This window comes from Podarcis liolepis, assembly GCF_965112155.1.
Source record: "Podarcis liolepis genome assembly, chromosome: 14".
NCBI lineage: Eukaryota > Metazoa > Chordata > Lepidosauria > Squamata > Lacertidae > Podarcis > Podarcis liolepis.
Window position 1 is genome coordinate 27,026,661 of NC_139569.1, and position 24,289 is coordinate 27,050,949.

Below are 24,289 nucleotides of genomic sequence, written 5' to 3' on the forward strand. Positions count from 1 at the left end.
AACTCCTCCTCTTCTTCTTCTTCTTCTTCTGACCTTTTGGCATAACAGACTGCCTTCCCGAACAATGGTACCTCTAGAAGGTTTGGATTTCAATTTCTATCAGCTCTAGTCAGCCAGGGGCTGAAAGTTGTAGTCCAGAACAGCTGGAGAGCACCAGGTTTGGGAAGGTTGGTATAAGTGTGCTGGTTCCTGAAAAGGGGGAATTGAGGCTGGCAGACAGAATACAGACAGAAATCTGTATCTGAACAGAGATTGATTTCAGCTTTAAGACCCATACCAATTAACACATTATTTGGTAGTCTCATGTTTAAAGAACATCAGTTCTGCGGTTCAGTTTGATTGCAATGAATCCCAAGTAATGCTGTTTCACACAAAGAATTTCACTATGCAAAGTGCTTAGGTGTAGGAAAATTATCATACAGCAAAATGCACACTTGTGCAAGTGCATTGAGACTAAAGGCACTGTGGTCCATCTGCTGCTACCATTGGCATGCTATCTGGGGATAAGCCATTGTTTGGTTTAGCATTATCTCTGAACCTGGGCTATTGGTTTTTCTGGAGTAAGAGAAACCCCAAGCCCAGTTTTGAACATCATTCTATGTCAAACCCATGGTTCAGTCCTGGGTAGCACAACAGCAATATTTGCTCCAAGAATCTACTCTTCTTGCTAAACTGTGCTTCAGCTTGTAGACATGCAGTCTTAACATTTATTTAGAGTACTTGCTTTCCAGTTTACAGTCCTGAGCACCTCTTAAAGCAGTTTATTAAAAAATTCTCAAAATTAAAGTCGCACTGTAATCTAGACAGGATGGCACGGTACTTGTGTGAAACAGATTATTCAGCCCTTGTCCTTCTCTGGTGTCTGAGCAAGCAGCAGTTCCTTCCAAAGTATTTTTAGGCAAAGGTGGGGCTGAACAGCTAGGTCTTACTCAGCCCATGTTGGAAGCAGTCTTCCCTTGCTAGCAGGTGGCAGTTGCCAGGAAACAGCTCCTTTTGAGGCAAGGCAAGGGGGCTATACAGCTATATGTTGCTCAGGCTCTGACAAAAGTAGTCTTCCCTTGCTGGCAGTTGCCAGGCAACAATTGTGTAAAGCAGCCTGTCAGGGAAGAAGTAGAGAAACTGCATGTTGTTCCAGGAAACTGAGCTTTCTTCAGCAATTGCTAACTATTGGGACGGGGGGAGGGATATCATATAAAGCAGACATGGACCAAACTGACAGTCTTGCTACAGCAATGCAACTGAACTTGTACAAGGTAAGCACAAATCTAACTCTTCTCCTATACATGCTTCTTGGTCTGTAAATTAATGGGCAGGAATACAGCCACCCTCACGCTGCTAATTTGCATCTGCACTGGACGTACATAAAAGGTGATGTGTTAAATTGTCATAACTGCCTCTGTCCTGTAGGCATCCTTTTCTTAAAGCAACATGTTTGCTGCCTGTGGTGCAATTTGAGTATCTAAACAGCACATGCTTGCTGTACACAATTCCATGCATGCGAGATTGAAGAGGGAAGGGTTTGTGGAAAAATAAATATTAGAAAGCATCCACTTGTATTTCCTTCCAAACAAGCAATCTAAAAGCTGCAAGCTTGTGTTGGGGCTGTTTTCCAAAATGAGTGGTTTACACATCTACCAACTTATGTGTGATGCCATTACCATGGAAACAGGTACCAGCTTGACACAAATAATGCTGCACCATTTGAGGTGCTTCCAATCCAACTGTGACTTGCCTTAAGAGCCACATCTTGATTTGAAACCTGCAGCCCTAATATGCTAGAATAAAAAATTAAAAAAGCATTTTGCTTTCTGCAGCGAGCAAAAAGCTTTGTCGTAAAGTATCTGGTAATAAGCATACCAAATCAAATTCTTAATGTCTGCTTTATAAATAGCAATGGCATTGCCCTATGCAATGATATGTTTTAAACAGGGTAATCTCAGAAAGCAACTCACCCAGCCAACTTGAAAGCTTTGCATAATTTTGGATTAGGTTCTTTTATGCACAGTGGAAATGTTTTGAGTGCTAAGCCAGGACACATTGTTGCTCTAGGCAATTCAGAAGTTGTGCCCCATAATCCACTATAAATTTGGATTTTATCATCTGGTTATGGCCTACTGCTTTTATCATTTTACTTATTTTAAGTTTGAAGTAGAGGATACCATGGGAGTTTTATGCTGAAGGGCATTTTATAAGCTGTTTGTTGTATAAATAAATATTGTTTCAAATGGCCCATAAACATATAATTTATTGAACAGCAGAATGCATGTTATGAACTCCATGGACCAGGCCTATTGATGCTTTAATAAGCACCCTCTTCTACACTTTTACGGTTGAAACAAGGCATGATAAGGCTTGTGGAAAGTCTGGGCAGTAGCTTCTTGGGTGGTTTCTTCAATCTCATTCTTCCAAAAACCACAAAGCAGATCCCAACATGACAGCTTCCCTACATCCCGGTTTATAAACATAACCAGTTTTCTCTCACAAACAGCTTTTCTGAACAATCCAAACCCAGAGAAGTGTGCCAAAGAGTAGCCTCCAGGCACAGCAATCAGCAATGCCACCCTCACCCCCATCAAATCTTCTCACATCTGCCAGGCCTTTAAGCTCAATTTGATGGTCTTATCTTCAAAGGTGCGGTCTCCCTCTCTTTGCCAACAGTACAAGAATTATGATGTAGAAGTTGATTAATAGTTCACAGTTCCTTATTTGCACAGAAGTTTGAAACAGCTCAAGCAGAAAACTTAAAAGTTTTGGTCTATCCTTATCATGACTGATAGACTCTCTTTCGATAACATCATTGTTCTCCAATTCAAACTGTAGTCTTGGTGCAACCCTTGTATAGATGCACAGTGACCCCAAATGACAATAAATGGTAAGGAAATACACCATAATAAGCTTTGACCTATGCCAAATCGTACATCCACATATCAAGAGGAGTGTTGTCTAGAAAAAGTACAGTGGTACCTCAAGTTAAGTACTTAATTTGTTCCGGAGGTCCGTACTTAACCTGAAACTGTTCTTAACCTGAAGCACCACTTTAGCTAATGGGGCCTCCTGCTGCCACCACGTCGCCAGAGCACGATTTCTGTTCTCATTCTGAAGCAAAGTTCTTAACCTGAAGCACTATTTCTGGGTTAACGGAGTCTGTAACCTGAAGCGTATGTAACCTGAAGCGTATGTAACCTGAGGTACCACAGTATGTCTAGCTCAATGTCTCTTCAGCATAGTGCAAGGTCAAATGTGACCCACCACCAATGTATATAGAAAAGAATAAGGAACTGGGCATGTACACCCCAAAAACAAGATTTAGGCCACACCTCCAATAAAGTATTTATAAAAGGCATTTAATTATGCCTAATTCAATGCTTATTGGGCATAGTGCAGTGCTGTATGCAGCAACCCTATGCCAATAATAGCCACAATATATACTTTGGGCCACCACATCCACAGCATCAGGATAGTGTCCTCTATGAAATGGTACTGAATTGGATTAGGGAGCCAAAATATGTCCAAAAAAAAGGAGCTAAGAGTGCACACTCTAAAATAACCTTTGGTCTACCACCAATCATACACCCATGCATCCAGCATTTGGATAGCATTGAATCACATTCAGCCCAATGCATTTCTTAGGCACAGACATTTTCAAGTGCTAGTACCCTCCTCACTCATACAACTCCAGTTCCTTTTTTCTGCTATTGATGGTGCCCAGCACATTTGAGCTTTTATAGGCATCAAGCTGCCACTTCTGACAGTTTGCTGCACCCAAATGCTATACTGGGCAGGGCATAGTTAAATGCCTTTCCACATACCTGGAGGTGTGGAATTTAAGATTTGGGGTGTGCACTGCCCAAATTATTTTTTTGATATTGCCATTGGAGGTCTTCACCCACTTGGTAGTATTCAGCAAACAGCAATTTTGATGGAGAAAACTATTGTGACTCTTGGAGGCGATAGCCTGTCACTCATGGAGATATACAATACGTGATAGACAAAAGCTTATTCTGAGGTTCAGGGCCAGATAAACTTTAGTTCTCTTTTTTAAAAGAAGTTTTCTGCTTGAAGTGTATTTTGAACTTTTATCCAAGTAAGGAACTGATAACTAGTAACCAACTTAAGCACCATACAAATATTGAATTATAATAAAAAATGTATTATGATACTGAAGTAAGGGAATGCAGGCAGGGATTCAGTAAACTGAATGCTTTCTGTCATTATGTGACTGGTAAAGCTATAAAAGATCAGCCAGAGAGTTCTTCCCCTGATTATATTGTTGTGGTGATGTTTTAACTAACAGATATTTTGTTGGATGGGTGGCTGCTCATTACCAAGTGAGCAATTGACACTATGCTTTGGGGATAAAATCAGTCAAAATCTTGATACACATGTTTTTGACCATGATGGTGATTTTCTGTGGACTAGACTCAAAAGTCTGAATGGACTTTCACAAGATGTATTTGGACACTGTTAGCTTGGAGACCTTGCAACTCTGCTACCTTGAAAACAGATAGCACCTTGCTAAGCAGACACATACAGCTAGAGATGTAACAAAGGACTCACCTCAAGATGAAATCACAGTGCTGGATACCTTTGCACTTCATAAGGGAGGACAAACAAAATGTGTGCCTGGAAAAACAAAAAGGCCTGCTTCCCCAGGAATGCATTGTTTTAGGCAGTTCTAACTGAAGAAACCCCTTCAAAGGTTTCAGGAAGGCCACTGTGAGGTCAGCGCTTTGATTCAGTGGTATACAAGTCCATCTCAATCCGCTAGGTGGCAGAGCCAGAAACAGCATCCTTTGGGAAGGTGAAACACAAGAAAGTCCACTTAACCATCTTGTTTATGGATATCACTTAGTTACCTTTCCATGCATGGGGGGAAAATACTCAAGGCGTTAAGTACCACCAAATGTAACTGGATTAGCAGTCACGCAAATATAACTAGATATGTAGCCTCTAAAGCAGATTATACATTTTTAAAGTGACATAAAATTAATTAGTTGCAGGGCTTGTGACTTCTGCAACCGTTATGCAAAATTCCATCAAATATTTTTGTGGGCCCTTCTCTCTTTTAAACATTTCCTTGCCTTGGAGCTGCAGTACCTATGAAGTTGTGCTGCTGGAAAAACAACAGCCTTACCTGCCAACTGCACCTGTTGGATTTGCTCTATGCCGCCTTGTCAAAACGCCCTAGGCAGCGAACAGGATCTCGCTGCCGAGGGACCTGTTTCCTGCTGATCTTTTCTGTGGCTGCTCGTCTTCGAAATCAACGCAATCATTCCTCATTCTCCGACGGGCGGGAAAATTTAAACACGCACAGACGAAGAAACTGCTTCAGCAAGTCCGGAAAAAAGGGAAAATCCTCCCCGCCGCCCCCTTCAGTCCTTTCGGAGCGCCTCCGAAGGGGCGAGCGGCCCCTACGGTAGCTGTGGCCCGCGGGTCCAGAGTGTGTCCAGGGTCCGGGCGTGCCTTTGCGGTCCCTATCCTGGCGCCGGCTGCCTTCCCCGGCCGGCGGGGTCCTGCTGCCTCTCGACTCGCCAGTCCAGCGGCGCTGGGCGGCCTCCCACAGACAGCAAAAGCAGCCGCTTCCTCCCTGGAGGCGAGGCTTGTGCGAGTGGAAGAAGTTCGCCCGAGCATGTGCAGAGTTCCGTGGCGGCGGCGTCGACCAAAATGCATTTCTCTGGGAGACGCAGGACCCCACCAGCGCGAGCTGCTTGAGGGCGCCTTCTTCCCCTTCTCCTCAGCCGGCTGCTCGCCTCCCTTTTCCCTTTTCCCTCTTCCTCTCACAGCCGAAGAACCGATTCCCCTCAGGAACCGCTCCTCCCGCCCGCGGGGCTAGCCTGGCGCGCGCGCGCGGAGTGCGCCTGCGCAGTAACTGCGACGGCCCAGGCAGGCAAGCAAGGCACCTCCCTCCCTCTCTCGCTGCCCCCTCCTTCCTCCTCCTCCTCCCGTCATCATCCGGGTCCTTCCGTGCGGTGCAGCAGGTCGGTAGGCGGGAAATGGCGACTGGCCGCTGCCGGGGCTGCTGAGCGGCTACGGAGCCCCCGGCGGCGGCGGTGCTGCTTCGTGCGACCAAGGTGGCGGGGGGCCCGGCCCTGCCGCCGGGGTAGCCGGACACCTGACGGACAGCAGAGACGACCAAGGCGACGACGAAGGCGGCGGGAGAAGTGAGGGACGTCCCCCTTCGCCACAGCCGCCGCCTCCTCACCCCCTCATCTCTCTCAGCGCCTCACAGGTAACCGCCGCCGCGACGCCGCCCTGGGCGACTTCTGAGGGGACAGGGAAGGCAGCGGGAGGAGGCGGGGAGCGCAGCGGGCCCCTCAGCTGCCGCCGCGGGGGAAGGGAGAGAGGAAGGAGGGGTCTCTGGGCTCGCCCCCCTCCCTGGTCGGGCCTAGGCCGGAGGGGAGGGGCGAGGGGGGTCCTTCGCGCCCGAGTGACTCACGAGGCGAGCGCGGGAGGGGGGCGGGCGAGTGAGTAAACGAGCGAGCGGGAGCTTCTCTCTCGGTCTCCGCGCTCGCCTTCCCGCCCGCGCTGCTCCTCCTCCGGGGTGGGCTGTCTCTCTCTCTCTCTCTCTCTCTCTGTATCTACTCGCGAGTTGGATTTGTTTTGGGGGCGCCGCAGAAGGAGGAGCAGCAGCACCCGAACGAGGCGCTTGCGTCCTCTCTCTGCCTGCCTGCATGCTTGCGAGTGGGACTGGCGCTGAGAGCTCCACTCGCGCACGCCTCCTGCTTGTGGTCAGGCCCTAGACGAGTGTGTTGGAGTGGGGCGGGGGAGAGAGAGAGATAGCCCCAGAGCATGTGCAAAGCCTCAACGAGAGCAGGCAGGCAAGCAGAATGGATCCTTAGGTTGGACTCTTGCGTTGGATGAAGATTGGAAGGCCCTGGGGCAAGATGCCCCAGGCACCCCCACCCCACCCCCGATGGTAACACTGGCCTTCTTTGCCTGGGATTTGTGGCTGGGTATTAGCCATTGAACACACCTGCGAAGCCTGCTTGTCATGCAAAACGTCCCAGGTTCAGTTCCCAGTCACATCTCAGGTGGGATTGGGATGGTCTCTTGCATGCCACCCTGGAGAGTCACTGCTCCCTATCTGTGTGGGCAGGTGGTCCAGTGGTATGACTTTGTATCAGACGGCTTCCTATGCTCTGTGCCTAAGCACTTGATACACAACCAGGTGTGGGACGACGGTTCCTGTCATGCTGAGGAATGTATTGTGGAGCCGCTGCTTAATATGGAAGGTATCTTAATATATGCATTTTTGGCTCCTTTAAAAAAGAGAGCTCCAGGCAACATTTATAATTTTAGCTTCTCAACAGCCCTGTGAGGAGGGTTAAGTTGAGACAGGGTAACTGGCCCAAGGTCACCCAAGGAGCTTCACTGAGTGGTGGAATTGAACCTGGGTCTCCCCACTCAGAATCTGACATAACATTTTTGTGAGTCATTTGGAATTTATTCAGGCATGGAAAGCTACTGTAAGCCATGTATTATACTCCTGGTCTGTGGTTGCCCTTCATCTCTATAGTTGTTTATTAGGAATGTCCAATGTGGAGCTACCCAGTGTTCCTTTTTAATGTATTTGTTGAGACTGTGGGGAGAGGTTATTGTCTTAGCCATAGAATTAAGCTCAAATCCTTAGGGACCTGTGGCATGTTCTAAGCTAAGGGGCCATACCTCTGCTGGGGTAGGACAAATTTTGACTGCTCACAATGGCACTGAAGAATGTGTCCTGGCAACCAAGTACCTGCCAGTGATGCTTTGGATGTGGCTTTGTCTGCCAAACGCATACCAAGAATAAAGCAATTGGGGGTCCTTTGATAGGAAAAGTGAGACAATATTTCATTGAACTCAAGTAGCTAAGCTATTATTACGGAGATAAAGAGTATTCACAGCAATCAGTATAACAATATATGGTTTATGGGGACTGGGAGTCAAGTGGTATGTTTTACTCATCCATCAGCTGCATCAAAATAGTAGGAATTATCAGATTGTGTTGCTGAACAAATGTATACAACTCTGCACTGAGGCTGCCTGTTGCTCTCAATATTTGGGCAATTAAATCTGAATGAATGTAGTTACCTGTTTGGCATCAGCAGTGCTTCACCTGCCCATGGCTTGTGGTGGAAATAGTATCAAAGCACAGTGCTTGAATGTGTCTGCCGAATTCTAAACTAATAATACTCCCAAGTGCTGAGTTTCTAATATGGGAGTTTACAACTCCAACTTTGTTTATGGATTCACTTTCTTATTATTGCTATTTATATAACACTGTCAGTGCCTGTGGTGCTTTAGGGAGACATGCCCTGAGGAGCTTACAATCTAAAATTTGATACATTGAGAGCAGGGGAAGGGCAGGTGAGATAAACGGGGAAGGAATAAGCGGTTGTTGCAATGGCTTAAGGTTGGTTGCAGGTTTAATTGCAGCCGGGCAACCTGGTGTTTTCCAAAAGTTTTGTGCCACAGCTCCCTTTTTTTGTTATAGTCCAAAACAACCAGAAGGGCACCCAGTTGGTGAAGAACACTATAGGACATAGGAAGAAGGAAGCCAAGTCAAAGGCCTCATGAAAAATAAATCTTTGAGAAATTTGAAGAAAGTGTCATCTCTTGTTGATATATGAGTACAGCACTAGTTTGACTCCTGTTTTCCCTAGAAGGTTTCAAATCCATTTATGAGCATTAATTACTGCTAGCTTGCATTGAACAAAAATAGTAATATTTATTTCCAATCTATTACAAAGGGCTGGTGCTGCAGAGGTTAATTATTAGTGTAAACAAATGGCTTTGAATGGAAAATGGCCCACAGAAATGAAACTGTAAGTTACTGGTTTAATTTAATGGTAGCCCTGTGAAGTATGATAGTTGTATCTCATCTGCACATGAAAGAATGGAGGTACCGAACACCTGTGATGCTTTAATAAATGTTGTACATGGGTGACAGAAGAATGAACACATTTGAGTGCTACTTTTCCTGTCTGTAATAAAGCATTGACTAAATAGAAAACAAACTTCATTTCAATGAAATGGGCATATTCTTTCTTCTCCTGAGCTTCCACTTTTGCATCAGAGAATTACTTTTAGAGTTATAGTTTTGGGGGCTTTTCAGATTTTGGCTAGGTTTATTAGTCAGCCACAATTTGTTGTCCCTGGTCAACCAAATTTGCTATGCATCCCAAAGGGGTGTGTGTGTGAGAGAGAGAGAGAGAGAGAGGTGTGAGTGTGAGTGTGGGTAGTCGTTGGTATGTGTAGAAGTAGTTGGAGCCCCTTGTGTGGCATCTGCCTACTGTAAAGCTCTTCCTCCTGCCCCAACAACTAAAGATAGGGAAATGGCAAGGATCTAGTCCTGTCTTGGAGTGGAGATGGGAAGTTAGGTAGGGTCAAATGTTGGGTGAGGGCAGAACAAGGGGCCTGAGAAGAATAGAGCCATAAGGTTTTCCCAGGATGAGGGTGTAGGTTTGGGCAAATCGGGGAACGGCCAGTGTTTGAAACTCCCATTGTTCTAGGCGCATTTTGCGACAGGGAATTTCATTAGTGCAAGCACTTTCTGAGTTCTGGGCGCAAGTACTGTGTCTAAGATTTCAGATTTAAACTGCAGAGTGGAAGGAAAGGAGGACACTTCCAGCTACTCTCTGAAGACTGGAGAAGAGACCCTCTTAAGAATATTAGGGGGTGGGCAGGGGAAGGACTAGATCATGTAAAAAATGAACATAATATTTTATCTGCAGTTTATTCATTTTCAGCTTTGTATTCTTGTTATAAATAAGTACACTAGACATTCTGTTGTTGCACCCATAACCTAGGTTTAAGGTGCCATTTAGCTTAAGGTTACCAGATGTCCTGGTTTCCTGGGGACAGTCCCCAGATTTACAAATCAGTCCCCTGACAAAATCCATATATTTAGTGAAAGTTGAAAAGTGTCCCCGGATTCATTGAAAAAAAATCTGGTAGCCTTAATTTGGCTCCTAGCTTTCATATCTCAGTTTCTAACACTGGAAATGGCCTTATACTAGAGCAGATCATTTGCCCATCTAGCCATTATTAGTTGCTTTGATTGACAGTGGCTGTCCAGGATCACAGGCAGAGTCCTTTCTCCATCATTTGATGTGGTCCTTTTAACAGGAGATACAGTCATACCTCTTCTTGCGAACGCTTCATATTGCGTTTTTTCGGGTTAAGAATGCGGCAAACCCACAAGTGTTCACTCCCGGGTTTCTCTGCATGCGCAGAAGCGTTCTGCGCAGAAGCTCTCTATCACGCTTCACACATGTGCAGAAGCACCACTCTGGTTACGTACTTTTTGGGGTGCAAACGGCACCCCAGAATGGATCGTGTCCCCAACCAGAGGTACCACTGTACAGTGGTATGTCAGGTTAAGAACTTAATTCGTTCTGCAGGTCCGTTCTTAACCTGAAACTGTTCTTAACCTGAGGTACCACTTTAGCTAATGGGGCCTCCCACTGAAGTAAAGTTCTTAGCCTGAGGTACTATTTCTGCGTTAGCGGAGTCTTCAACCTGAAGCGTCTGTAACCTGAAGCGTTTGTAACCTGAGGTACCACTGTACTAGCAATTGACCCTGGGACCTTTTGCAATCAAAGCAGGAGCACTGCTCCTTGAGCTGTAGCTCCTCCCCTGAAGTAAAGCAGGAGGTGAGCTGGGGCCCTTTCCAGAGGGCATGGGGCATATGTCCCCTGCAAACTGGCAGCTGGATGGTTAGTGATGCTACTTCCTTGTTTGCTTCCACATGGTGTCTTGTTTCCTAGCTGAGCACATTCTCTGGGACATGCAGGATTTGTTTGTTTTGTTAATAAGAGTTTGTAAGCCACCTTTCTGTATTTGATGCCCAGGGCAGCCAACAGCCACCCTGATGTATCTTCCCTGCCTGCGTAATTGGTTTTAGTGGGTCTACTCTGAGTAGAACCCCTATGTGGCATCATTGCTCTGATACATCTCATTTTATTGCCATTATTTAGTGGTGAGTGGTTTCTCCTTGCAGGTGGAGTGTGGTTCTGGTTTATGAAATTCTTTGCTCCTCCAATGTTTTTCAAATTTTGTGAATCCCCACCTCATTGGGTTGCATCCACTCAACAAATCTTTCCTCTTCTTCACATAGCATCTCATTGCCAACCTGAGCCTATTGGAGTCAGGGACTCCATTCCCCAGCCTCTCCCTGCCAGATTCCATTTAGGATACAATGAGGCTTCACTGATAAATCTACTGCATACAGTTTCAAACGTCTTATTTATAGCACATCCCAATTTGAGAGAGACCGTTTCCCTTTTCCTGTAGAAGCCTGGTAATGTATTTGTCTTGTCCTGGTCTTTTAGTTTTGAAAACCAGGAGCAGCTTCAGTTTTTTCAATTCAAATCTTGTACATGAAAAGAGAAATGATACTGGGTATGTACTACTGGCAAATATATTGAAACAAAGTTGTCATTCCTCAGAGTAACACTTGTGGTGCCAAAGTTTATAATTGGCAGGGCAGGTGTGATATCATATTTTCAATATACTGTACCTGCAATAGTTTGCATTTTACTGGTTTTCAGTGGTAGACCATGAGGAAGCTTCTTTCTCACATATTTAATGACTTTAAGGTGTTTGCACACCAGGACTAAGTAATTTATAGGAAAGCCTATTTCTACATTGCTAGGTAGACATTAAACCTTATGTGAAGTATGTGGAAGATCCTTCAGAATAGTCAGTGTGTGCATGCACAGTGAATTCATTGGATGATTGAAACAGAGACATTGTTTCTGTTTCAAGAATATGCAGACTTGTTTGAAATGTGCATACAATATTAATTGGTAAACTGTTGTTGGATATATGTAAACAAACTTTCCTGGCCTCATATTTGGCTTGTCGTTTTCACAGTTCCATGACACTTCAGTCTTCCAAATGTTAGTCTCCTCTGGAGCAGGTCTGGAAAAATATCTCAACAACCCAGAAATCTGAACAAAGTATTCAAGAAGGGCCATCAGAGTTTGCAGCATGAAATCCTTTGATACCTAGGTGTCCAGGCACCCTGGAAATTTCCAGACCCATTTCTGTGAGTGGCTTTTCTCAAGCAGCATATGACCTAATTGAATGGATATATATATGTAGGGAAGGAAATAAAAAATACGGTTCCAAACGAATAGTCTTGCATTGTCATTATTATTGAGTGGCTCTCTCAAATTCAGTATAGCTACGGTAACATTTTGGGCGAGCTTTCTTCATGTTTGGTGAAGAAATACAAACTCTGAAAATGAGGAAATAAGTTTCAAATTACTGTTGTTAAATCTGACCTATGCATGAGATTACAAAGTTGTTCTTCCAGATTTATGGCTTTGTGACTGATCCCTTTTCTCTTCTCTTCTCTCCCCCCACCCCCCATGTTGCTCCTTATTGCTAAATAGCCTATGGTGCCTATGGTAGGGATAAACAGTTTTGTTCTTTTACCCAGGCAATCTCAGGCTGCCCTCTCAATATGCACATCAGTTTCTCATTCCAGTGCATTAACTAAGAAACTAGTAAAAGGAAGTAAGGTGTGTAAGAATGAAAATTTTGATAGAGCTTTCCATGAAGTTAATGTGGAAGGGAGGGATTAAAAATCATTTTGCCATGTCTTCCTGTATCATGAATGGATAAGGTGCATTAGGTGGTGCCTGCCAAGTCCTCTATTTACACTTACATTAGGAATGAGGAAATCAAAGAGCTCTTTGCCTGTGCCCTAGCTTGGGTGAAACCAATGTTACTGTCCTTTCAGCCTTTCCCTCTGGTAAAAAATGATTAAAAAAAATATTTGCCAACCAGAGACTACAGAGCATCTCTCAACCAGACTTCTGAAGTCAGTCCATTTGGATAGTATTGGCTTTCATAAGATGTTTCCTCTTAGGGTCTAGGAGAATCTACTAAGTTTGTTTCATTTGGGGGCAATAGTGTTTTATTCTTTAAATATATTTAAATGCTGTTTGGGGGCACCAAATAGGACCCCTGAGGAAGCTCACAAAACATAATAAAATTACAATCCAAAAATAAAATAATCAGTTTAAACAAACACCAGAAAACCAAAACAGCATCTTGATAAACCATTACTTCGGAGATTGGCTAACATCAAACATATGTCTGAACACAACAAAACCAGGAAAGTGGTAGTGGGGGTGGCGGCACTGAACTGGCTTCCCAAGGGTGACATCACCAAGAAGGCCCCGTCCTTCATATTCACCGGATATATCTTATATATACAACAAGTTCCACAATTTTGGTGGTTTCCTCAACAACTTTTGGGGTGTTCTGGTTTTTACTTTTTGAAATATGGCAACCCTAATATAGGGGTTTAAAGGTAACCACCTGCACTTTCAGTTGGGCTTGGAATTGCATTTGGAGCACTGTGGATTGAAGTAGCAACAGAGTTGCATGCTCCAAGTAATGGACCCCTGTCAACAGCAGGATGCAGCATTTTGAGTCAACTGTAATGACAAGACATATAATTAAAATGGCAGTCCTGCGTACAGCACATTGCAGCAGTCCGACCTTGATGTATGATATCTTGTGTGATCAACTATATGGAACAGAGTGATACGAGTGTCATGATCGCTGTATTGCAATTAATTATCAGTTATGTAGCAATATATTCTACTTCTGAATTGCTAATATAAATGCTGTTGTAGATTTAAATGGGGAAGCAATTTAGTAAAAATACTTATTTTAATTACAATGGTACCTCGGGTTACATACACTTCAGGTTAAGAACTTTGCTTCAGGATAAGAACAGAAATCGTGCTCCGGCGGCGCGGCAGCAGCAGGAGGCCCCATTAGCTAAAGTGGTGCTTCAGGTTAAGAACAGTTTCAGGTTAAGTACGGACCTCCGGAACGAATTAAGTACTTAACCCGAGGTACCACTGTATTAGTATCATGCATTTAATCCAAATTGAACCTTTAGGATCACAGCAAGATAAATAATTTACTTGGTGGGAGAACCATACACTTTGTCATTTTAAAAAAAAAAATTATATTCCACCTTTCCAACTACAGTAGAGGTCTTCAAAACATTTTACACAATAAAAACAAATAAAAACAAACAACCATCATATTAAAATGCAGTGGTGACATTGAATGTCCTATATGCTACATCAATAAGTACAGTGGTACCTCGGGTTAAGAACTTAATTCGTTCTGGAGGTCCATTCTTAACCTGAAACTGTTCTTAACCTGAGGTACCACTGTATTGGAGAGAATTGGAGGTACTCTTTAGCCTCATTTGGATATCACACTAACCAATGTTGTAGTGTTTTGTGAATGAGCCTCAGTCTCATATATTCCTCTCTCCTTTGGTGTGGATGTGTGGAGGAAATGGGAAGCTTTTGTTCTGTTTCTAACTGCAGCTGGGGAAACTGGGTAGTCTTAACTATGGTTTACTGAAACTAGTCAACTTCATGCTATGGTTTATTGAAAATGGAAGTGACATCAGCAGATCTCTTCATGACCACATTGGGAACGGGAGGTTTGTTCACATAATGTTAAGGCATAATCCAAATGAGGCCTTTGTATATCTTTTGGGGGGAAACACTCATTTCATTAGAAAATTGTGCCACAATTTCAGTTTAATTTTAGATCTTTCAATGTGTGAAAACAAAACATGTATCATCTTCTTTTGCCCTCCCCACACTGTTTTCATTCAATTCTGCTTGACTCCCAAGGAAATAGTTACAAGCAGAATAGTTGCCATGTGTAAATAATAACTTTTCTATATTGCATTTTGACAAGTTAGACCAATATAGTTATTGTGTTTAAGAAGGGGCAAGTCTGATTCAGGCATATACATTTTTCATGATGTACTTTGTACAAATACATACAAAGTAGTATTCCTACAATTATTTTAGACTGTGTGCTTTCAGTGCTCCTTATTTAATCAGTGACTTAGCTTTTAATACAAAATTCTATTAGGCTGCAGTATTAAGTGTGTTTATTTGGAAACTAGTTTTAATGAAATTAGTAGGAAGTATGACCAGCAACCAGTTGAGCTGAGTCAAATTAATGTTATGCTGTGTGACCTCGAGGACAAGTTGCTCGATGTCTTTGGGCCTGAGGGGTTAATTCTTACAATATGTTTTTGTTTTGGATAGATATACATTCATTGTAGTGTTAACATATTATTTAAAAAATGTTGTCACTTTCTACAGAACAGTTAGGACAACAAGCTATGAGGTTTAAACATGATCTTGAAGAAAGTTGCATATATGATTGCCAGAGGATGATGGTCCCCCCCCCCGCCAAAATAGATGTAGCTTCTGAAAAGATCCCTAATCCTAGTTTTGTGCCCCCTTTGTGCCCTTTCTTGATCACTGAATAATTATTACTGGTCATGGAAGGTAACTGAATAATTATTACTGGTCATGGAAGCTGGAATCTGCTGAGCTCCCATAACATCTCTACATATCTTTCCTAGCTTATATTTTGTAAGAGTTATTTCACTTCAGTAATGTGAAATAACTACTTCCTTATTTAATCTAAAAATTGTTCATGTATCTTTTATTTCACACTACATAGTATGGTGGGTACTGTCCAATAATTACTTCATAGGCTGCAGTTACACATTTTACAAGACTGCAAATGGGCAGCTCGTCGGTACATATAAACCACCAAATGTTTCTTGCCAGTTTTTTTTACTCTCCTTTTGCCCCTATACACTGCTGAATGCCCAGTCATTTTCCCTATTTCCTTGAATGTTTGACTCTCCTAGAGCAGCTTCTGGCAGAGGCTCACCCCCCAGACACCATCCTACGTGTGTAAGCCAGCCTGCGCTAGCTCCCAAATAGCTGTGTGTCAGGCTGTGGGGGTGCATTATTATGATAAGGAGGGCAGCGCAAGGAGGGAAGAGCTAACCCTACCCTCCTTGTACATATTCACTGACCACTCACTGCTGCATGTGAGTCCAAAATTGTTGGCAACTCCTGCACTTAACTGTGGTTTAGCATGATGTGCATGAGCTGGGATGAACCTCAGCCTTCTGCATTGCTCTCTCCTTTCTGCTGCCTTATCACAGCATGGAAAACAATTTTGACTGTTTTGTTTCACTGTCCTGAAATCTCAGCTTCTTGTTGTTTGGCTTATGTTTTATAGCAAGCTCCTGTCAGTTTTAGAACAAGCTAATTCCAAACCATGGGTTATGAAATTGTCTTGTTAAACTAACCAGAGTTTATTGTCATAAGATTCAGGGAGAGTGAAGCAAAATGCAGTCTGAGTAATTTTCCAGGCCATGTGGTCTGATGATGCCACTGTTGGGATTGTTCCATCTTGTGCACATCATGCTAAAGCAGGGGCGGGGAGGCTTTTTCAGCCTGAGGGCCACATTCTCTTGTGTGGAAAAAATTGTAGGGTCTGCATGCCAGAGGCAAAAGTAGGTTGGGCAAAGGATGCTACTCTTTCCTTTGTAGAGTAGGCTACATTCCAGCCATGCAAAGTCAGAGGTTTCTACAAGTGTCTCTTCCCACCCCTTCACATATTTTCATCCATGCAATCACAGTTCAAGGACACATTCCAGCCAATCAAACACTTGAGGAGACTACAGAAATAGGGCTTGTGAGAGGTGTGGCCTGAGAAGAAGGGGTGTGGCCAGAGACTCGATAGAGGGGCCTGCAGGGGGGCTCCATTTTGCACCTAGATCTTAGGTTCCCCAAAAGTGTGCTAGACCATGGTTATAGCCGTATGAACATTGCCACTGAGTCATATGAGACAGGTAATTAGTAATCCCATTTAACATTTAAAATATAGTTTGAACGGAGTATAATTTATTTGGCTTGGTCAAAGTCATCTAAAAAGTTGATGATTAGGCATAGATTGGAAACGGGTTTGATGGTTTTTTTAATTTGCCATTTTTATAGTCTGCCTTTGCTGAAAGATCCCAGAGTAGAAATACATAAAATCAAAGTTAAGCAGTAATATCAAAACAGGCCAACATGAATTCCATACAACAAAATGACAGCAGCCCTGAAAGGCCAATCCAGTGTACCACACCCCTTTTTAAAGCGCCCAGAAATGGACATAAAATTCCAAATAAGGTGTACTAATGCAGAATAAAGTGGAACTGTTGCTTCTTGTTATTTGGAAACTGGGGTTCGATTAATGCAGCCTAAAATCACAGTAGTCCTTTTGCAGCCTTTTCATATGTGCTGTTTCCAAGCAGGGTACAGTTGTACCTTCTGTTATGGACGGGATCCGTTCCGGAGGCCCGTCCGTAATGTGAAATGCCCACAACTCGAAGCACTGCGTCTGCGCAGGCACGTGGCGTGATTTGGTGCTTCTGCACATGTGCGAAGCGCAATTTGGTGCTTCTGCGCATGCGTGAGTGGTGAAACCCGGAAGTAACCTGTTCCGGTACTTCCGGGTTGCCGCAGGACGTAACGCGAAAAGTTGCAACATGAAGTGGACACAACACAAGGTATGACTGTATCTCCCATCTTATTACTGTTTGTGAATATATGTTTGCTTCACTATGTGCAGAGCTTTGCATTTGTCTCTGATGAATTACATTTTTTAGTTTCCACTCAATTTTCCCCACAAGTCATGCTACTTTTAGAACTTTGCACACTGTTTTCTTTTGGGGAGAAGGTGGAGGCAAGATTGATGTAGAATCTGATGGATTACTTAAGATTAATTGGCTTTAGACACCAGGTCTTTTTGCATGGGTGAGCATACTTGTTAAGGAAATGCAAACTTTTTCCACCAGGCCTTTGGCTTTTAATTATCTATGGCCTTGTTGCATAGTGGAATGTTTTAATCTAGCTTTAAAAAAATAAAATTATCTTTTAGACAAGTTTTTTTAAAAAATAATCTGGTTTTAATGTATGTGTTCTTGTTTTTTGCTTAGAATACTTTTTGTGATTTTTTTGGTCATGTTTGAAAGTGATTAATAAATTTAATAAATAATAACATCTAAAGACCTCTGGCTCTCCACCCCGCCACATCATACAGATGACTAATATTATTTAAAAGTGGGTGGAAAGCCAGGGGAATCAGAAGTGGCTGAACATCAGGAAGAATTTTCCGGCAGTAAGAGCTGTTTGACAGTGGAACAGACGCCCCTGAGAGGTGGTGGACTCCCTTTCCTTGGAGGTTGGATGGTCATCTGTCATGTATGAGCTGGTTGAGATTCTTGTATTGCAGTGGGTTCTTTTCAACTCTACAATTCTATGATGCTTCCCTACCCTTGGGGGGGGGTAGTGTCTGTAGCTTTTCAATTGGTTACTATTTAAATTACTCCTGTTGTGAAGTGTGTGTGTGTGTGTGTGTGTGTGTGTGTGTGTGTGTGTGTGTGTGTGTGTCTCATATACATTTTATCTTTGCAGAGACATGTGATAGCCTTCCTGCATTTCAAGGCCCTACTGTTTATAATTTCCCCCTCTGTATATATGTGTATAATATTCAAAGAGAACAGTTTTTGTATCTGATGGAAATGGGCTGCAGCCCATGGAAGCTTATATAATAATAAAACTGTTAGGCCTTTAAGGTGCCACAACACTCTGCATTGTCTTTCCCCCCAAATTGCTGCCATTTAACAGGTGCTGCTGCCTGTTTTATTTTTCTCCATGCAGTCTGCTGCTGCTGCTGCATGGGAAGAACAAATGCCTGCCTCCAGTAGTGGGCACTCTGGGCATAAGCAAATCTTCAAAAAAGATAAGAGTGCCTTTGTTAAATTTTAGGGGTTATTTAAACTTCCAGTTGGTGGTAACAGACAACAACATCACAGAATGAGACTTGAATGAGTTGGACAGGTTTTCATCTCTTTGGAGTAAGGAAATTATTTTTAACATTCTGGTCGGTCACAATAGACTAGACTTATTTTTTATGCTTGCACAGTGGGCTAGACATTAACTACCGGTTAGTGTTTGGAGGTTATATAAATAAATATCCCAACAGTGATACAAAAAATGAAAACACTTTTGTGCTATTCTTCTGCAACTTCATTCTCTAGATATTCCTCAATCAAAATAAGCCATAAATTGCCATGTGGTTCTTACACACACACACACACACACACACACACAGAGAGAGAGAGAGAGAGAGAGAGAGAGAGAGAGCGTGCGAGAGCAAACGCCTAGTTAAAGAAAAGTATGCCTTATTCTTACAGCTTTGGGGGTCACTTCTGCTTACCATAGAGAATTCAGACTGATAATACACATAAGTCAAAAGAACTCCACAAAATTATGTTTAATATTTTAGATATTTCTCATCTCTGTAGAATCTTAGACCAGTAGTGGTTCTTGCGAGAAAGTCACACGAAGGGTGAAAATAGAATATTTTGTCCATTTTCATAGTAGACATTTCACTTCCCTTAATATCATTACAAACTGTTTTAGAGGTCAGTAGTACCCCAAAACCCTTTAAAAACATTTTTTCTCTAATTCTTCATTAAAAGGTAAAGGTACCCCTGACCATTAACAAAACCCAGCACGGTGATTCTTGCATTCATTCCATAAAGATGCTGCAATTCAGACAGCAGCAAGTCCATGCCTAAGATAACTTTACACTGGCTCCCACACCATTTCAGGACTCTTCCTACTTGTGTGTTTGTGTAGTATGCCAGTTAGTCCTTACTTGTTAGCCTACCAAGTGTTAAATAGTAGGCAGAAATAATTACTGGCTGATAAAGCTTATAGAATAAATGCCTGGGAACCACAAAAATTAAGCCAGTTAAGTCTTATAATTACTTTGTTTTGCTCAAAATTACAAACATGCCTGAGGTAAGCAATTAAAGATGCCAATAAAATTATTATTTAGGGTCATGACTTCCCATGAAAAACCTAAAGGGCACATTCAGGAAGTTTTTAGCAGTCTGGCTATACTACATCAGCTTTGAAACAAGAGGAAAATTACTTCCAAAAATAGGCTTCTGCATGTCCAGTGCTATGGATTATAAATCCAGAGAGCTTAATGTCTCCAGGAGCAGCTGTTTCATTCCAGAATCCCAACAGGAACTGCACAGGTTTTGCTGAAACTTATAAGCCACTAACAGTTCAGTCTTGCAGATATCTATTCAAAAGGAAGCCCTGCTGAGTTCATTGGACTTAGGCATTGCAACTTAACAAACTTTTGTGAATTGTCAGTGCAGGATCTTAAAATTCTTGGTGGGGGAGGGGGCAAGTGTACAAGAATATGATAATGTAAAGCTCATCTCATTTCTTTTTTGTGGAATCATACTTGCTGCTGTCCAAAGTTTTTAATTGTCTAATCATCTTAATGTCAATAGATGGATTAAATCTATTTACATTTGGATATTACAAATAGTGTTTTTGTGGATATTGAAGGAAATATAGATAAATTAGAGTTTAATTAACAGCTTTTTCATCATCACTAATAGAAAATGCTATGTCGCACTTGTTTTAAATAAAAAGAGTCAAAACGGATTTGGTTTTTAAAATGTCATTCAGTCCTGCACCAACAGTTTAAAGGCCTCCTGCTCCCTTCATTGCTTGATGAATGTTCAGTTAAATTGATTAACGCTTGAAGCCCTGTTCTTTTCAATTTGATGCAGCTTCAGTGCATCCTTTCATTGGCCAGGTCTGGACTTAGACATGAATTGGCATATGGGCAGTTGTTGCTGTGTTTCTGTGTTGTGAAAGTGAGTGAAGCTTACAGTGAAATATGTGTGGTGTTACACTGGAGGTGTAGCTATTTCCACTTTAAGCAGAAACCACACCACACGTCTTGATGTATCACAGGCAGTCTAGATGGAGCTCCAGTTGGGACTATATTTGCCCTTCCAACCAAACCCATGTTCTTAGGAAAAGCAGGCAGTTTGACTCTATCCTGCCACTGATGTACCTGTAGCATCTGTCAGAATTCATCGAGTGTCATGTTTTAGGGATCAGCTTTGTATGACTTGGCGTATTCATAGAAACATTGCTTCATGCCTCCCAATTCCAGCCTCCACACATCTATGCTTGGTGGGCTGAAATATACAATTCTAGAGTGACAGGCAGCAACAGCTGCCAATTACAACACGACTTCCGAACTCCTGCTGATTGATCGGCCTCTTAGAACTCTGCTCAGTGTTTGTGAGACACAAACTGCAAACACATCTGCAGATTAAAAAGGCTTTTCTTGTAATGTTATGGAAGGAGGTGTTAGAAAAGGTATTTTTACTAGTTTGGGTCCAATCTTATAGCCTGTTGAAAAGGATATGTTTCTGAAAGGTGTTCATACTCTTTATAGGAAGGGAATTTCCCAGTTGTATATAACAAATAATACTGTATTTACTCGAGTCTAATATGCCATCGAATTTAATGCACATCTCAATTTTCAGAACCTTGAAACCAAAAAAAGTGTTTGCTGGCGAATGTAAATGTTCCATCGAATCTAATGTGCACCTTAATTTTCACTACGTAATTTGGCCCCAAAAGGTGATTGTTAGATTCAAGTAAATACAGTAGTTCTCTGTGTCTTTCATTATATGGAAGAAATATTTTACACATTTCTCCATCCTGATGCATCTCTCTTTACTGCCCTCTGTCACTATTATCTGATTTTCTAGCATTTCTTAGAGTTGTACAGGTAGCAACATTCTTTGTTGTTGCTAGTGCGCTGCTCCAAACTTTTGGCAAGCCAGAAAGGAAGCCTCGTGTCTAATTATGGAAAGCAGCTCAGATCTGATAGAACCTGGAATTCACTGCACACACTTCACTACTGTGTCTCATAGGAAGAGAGCATGAGGTACCTTCTCAGATCAGGCAGTTCTTTGTCTTGTGTTTCCCATTAGAATTTCAGGCTTATCAGCCTTTAACTAGTGCTATATATGCATTGCTGTGGAAGGGAATGCTGCACCAGTTGAATTTCTGCCTGTCATATAACTGTTAAAGGCATAAAACTTCTGTGAGGAATCAATCGCCTTCAGCATGGTGGGCTACCAGTAAATGTCTGAATTTAGTGAACGTGTTCCTTTAGCACAAATATTTAATGTTTTGCTGATTCTTCTGTGTTTTGTTTGTGTGCAATTCAAGTCAAAACAGCCCTTGTGTTCTGGGTGCATCAGGTAATAGGAAAACAAACTTCTGTCATCAAGAGGATTGTAGGTACCTGTTGCTAAGTCCATTAAGGATATTTATAACTGAGGTTTGATAGCCAGGATGTGAAGTAAGCCAAAGACTCTCTGGCACTAGCAGTCGGCCCAGTTAAATGAACTGCAGCTTAGAGGATAACGCTCATGCTCTCTCAATATAGACACCTAATCTCCCATTCAAAAACATTTACTCTGTGTGCACGTTTGCAGCCTACCTTCTATCGCTTTCTGTAAAGAAGTGCAGTGTTCCCTTTCACACCTTTTGGATAGAGGACTGGTAATATGTTTCCCCCAAACTAAGGATACATTCCAACAAACACCTGGAAGCCTCATTAATTCCAATGGAATTGTTTTGGATAACACTGTCCTATTGAAACCAATGGGACATTAAAAGACTTGGCATTGCTTGGATCTTGCTCTGTTAATAATATCCTAACAAAATTCCCAAGGCACAAATTATAATTGTGTAATGCACTCTGTTGTTGAGAGACAGTGGAGAACGCCTCTGAGAGTGAAATCAAACCACTGTGCTAGCAGCACTGAAGTGACCTCCCCAGGGCACAAGCCTGGGCAGTGTGTGTGGAGGTCCTGGGCCCAGATGATAAGAACACCCTCTAGCTTGCTGATGTGGTCCAAAAGAAAGCAGAGCAATACGTTTGGCACCACCTTGGTGAGAGCTCAGTGCAGGGTGAGGACCAAAGGTGGACAAACTACCGCAGAAAGAGCACGCTGTGTCCCTACCAGAGGTACTACTCCTCCCCTAACGCCTCCTCCCCATACTCATGCAATAACTGCTTCTTTTAAATTAACTTAAAATTAAAGAGTTTCAGCATGAAACTGTATGCTCCTTATCTTAGCTACTTCAAATGGAAAGTAACAATTAAGGCAAGACTACACCTTCGTGTTTCATTTTACCTGGTTAAGATTTCACAGCTCTGTTTATGGGTGGTGATTCTTAGGTATAATGTCAATAAAACTGCTAATTAAGGCTTTTTATTGTTAGAGACACGAAGAGTCAGACACGACTAAACAACAACCACAATTGTTAGAGAAAATCAGTTCACAGTGTAGTCCTGTGTTTTATAAATGTAGAAGTTGAAGTTGTCAACACTGAGAAATGGAATCCCATTTACCTAAGCATACTGTTTTCATGATGTAATATTTTTACTGGTTTGTTAACTTTGGCAAAGTTAGTTACCCTTCGCACAGAGCACTTGGAGTTTAGCAGACTTGTCTCCCTCCTCATTGTTGTTTGTTAGCAGCTTACAAACACTAGTGAAAGCTCATTTCCTCTCCCTCCCTCTGGTGGGCCACACAAACATACTTGTTCCCCAGATGGTAAGCAGAGGATCTGACAGGTTGTGGCTTGCCTCTAGCCATGCAGGAAGTGTGTAGGAGAGCTGGAAATTGATATGGTGTGTGTTCAGGTGCCAGTCACTGAATTACCCTTTTGCGAATATGGATGTACAAAGTAACATATTCCATTTGCCCTCTGAAACATAAGTGTTCAATTAGAATGTGATTAGGACATGGCTGTTTTACACCTTAATTTGCACAGTGATAATGCAGCAAACAAATAAACTGCCTGGTATTTTTCTTTGTGCTCTGCTGGGATAGACCGGGCTTGTCAGTATGTGTCCTAATGCACATAAATGAGAGAAAATAATTTTTTATTCAGTTCCGTACTTCCAACTCTTGGTCATGCTGAACTTATTTTCAGGGGAAAGAGCCAGTAAGACCAATGACCCTGTTCCAGGTCAGGGCAGAAAAGTTGCAGGAAGGCGCCTGCCTTGTTTTCTTCAGTGGCTAACTTGTCATGGCAATGGGGAGATGATGCTTTAACTTCTTCTTTAGAAACCCATGAAATTTTCTACAACTGTTAGATATACTGATCTATGGGAGTCAGACAGGCTCTACGCCCAAAGTATGGGGTAGGTTTTTCTTTTGTGAGAGTAGAATCACAAACCGCATCCTTTAGATTTCTCAGTGTTGAATGGCTGCCCCTTTCTTGCTAGAAGACCTACTCCAGAGCAGCATCCATGAAGAGTCCTGCTGAAAGGCATGTTGAGATTCTGGATAGAAATGTTGCAAATATCCTGAGCATGTGCTAATGTCCCCTGTGAAAATATGGCTCACCTGAATAATGGGTACCTGACCCCTCAAGTTCTCATGTCTTGATCTTGATCAAATAGTGTGTAGGAGACTCAAACATATGTTCTTTAGCCAGGAATGGCTGAATTTTCAAATTCCTACATGCCAGCCTTAACA

General features: G+C 42.6%; 1 protein-coding gene and 1 long non-coding RNA gene across 4 annotated transcripts in view; one reads left to right on the plus strand and one right to left on the minus strand.

Annotated features, from left to right (window-relative positions):
* Positions 1-715: 715 nt before the first annotated feature.
* Positions 716-5,257, minus strand: LOC310693331. The gene is made up of 3 exons (XR_014519092.1): positions 5,135-5,257; positions 4,558-4,791; positions 716-1,096 (listed from the first exon to the last, which is right to left on the minus strand). It is a non-coding gene; the product is annotated as an uncharacterized lncRNA (long non-coding RNA).
* A 531-nt stretch (positions 5,258-5,788) lies between these two features.
* Positions 5,789-24,289, plus strand: part of CTDSPL2 (CTD small phosphatase like 2) — a 38,414-nt gene continuing 19,913 nt past the window's right edge. Inside the window, exons 1-4 of one of the 3 annotated variants that reach the window (XM_083475147.1) lie at positions 5,956-6,229; positions 11,857-12,031; positions 18,558-18,754; positions 24,037-24,080. In XM_083475147.1, the coding sequence (XP_083331273.1) occupies positions 18,725-18,754; positions 24,037-24,080 (74 nt within the window). In that variant the 5' untranslated portion in view covers positions 5,956-6,229; positions 11,857-12,031; positions 18,558-18,724. Of the gene's footprint in view, positions 6,230-11,856; positions 12,032-18,557; positions 18,755-24,036; positions 24,081-24,289 lie in introns of all 3 variants that reach the window. The other 2 variants (XM_083475149.1, XM_083475148.1) reach the window with 2 other exon arrangements.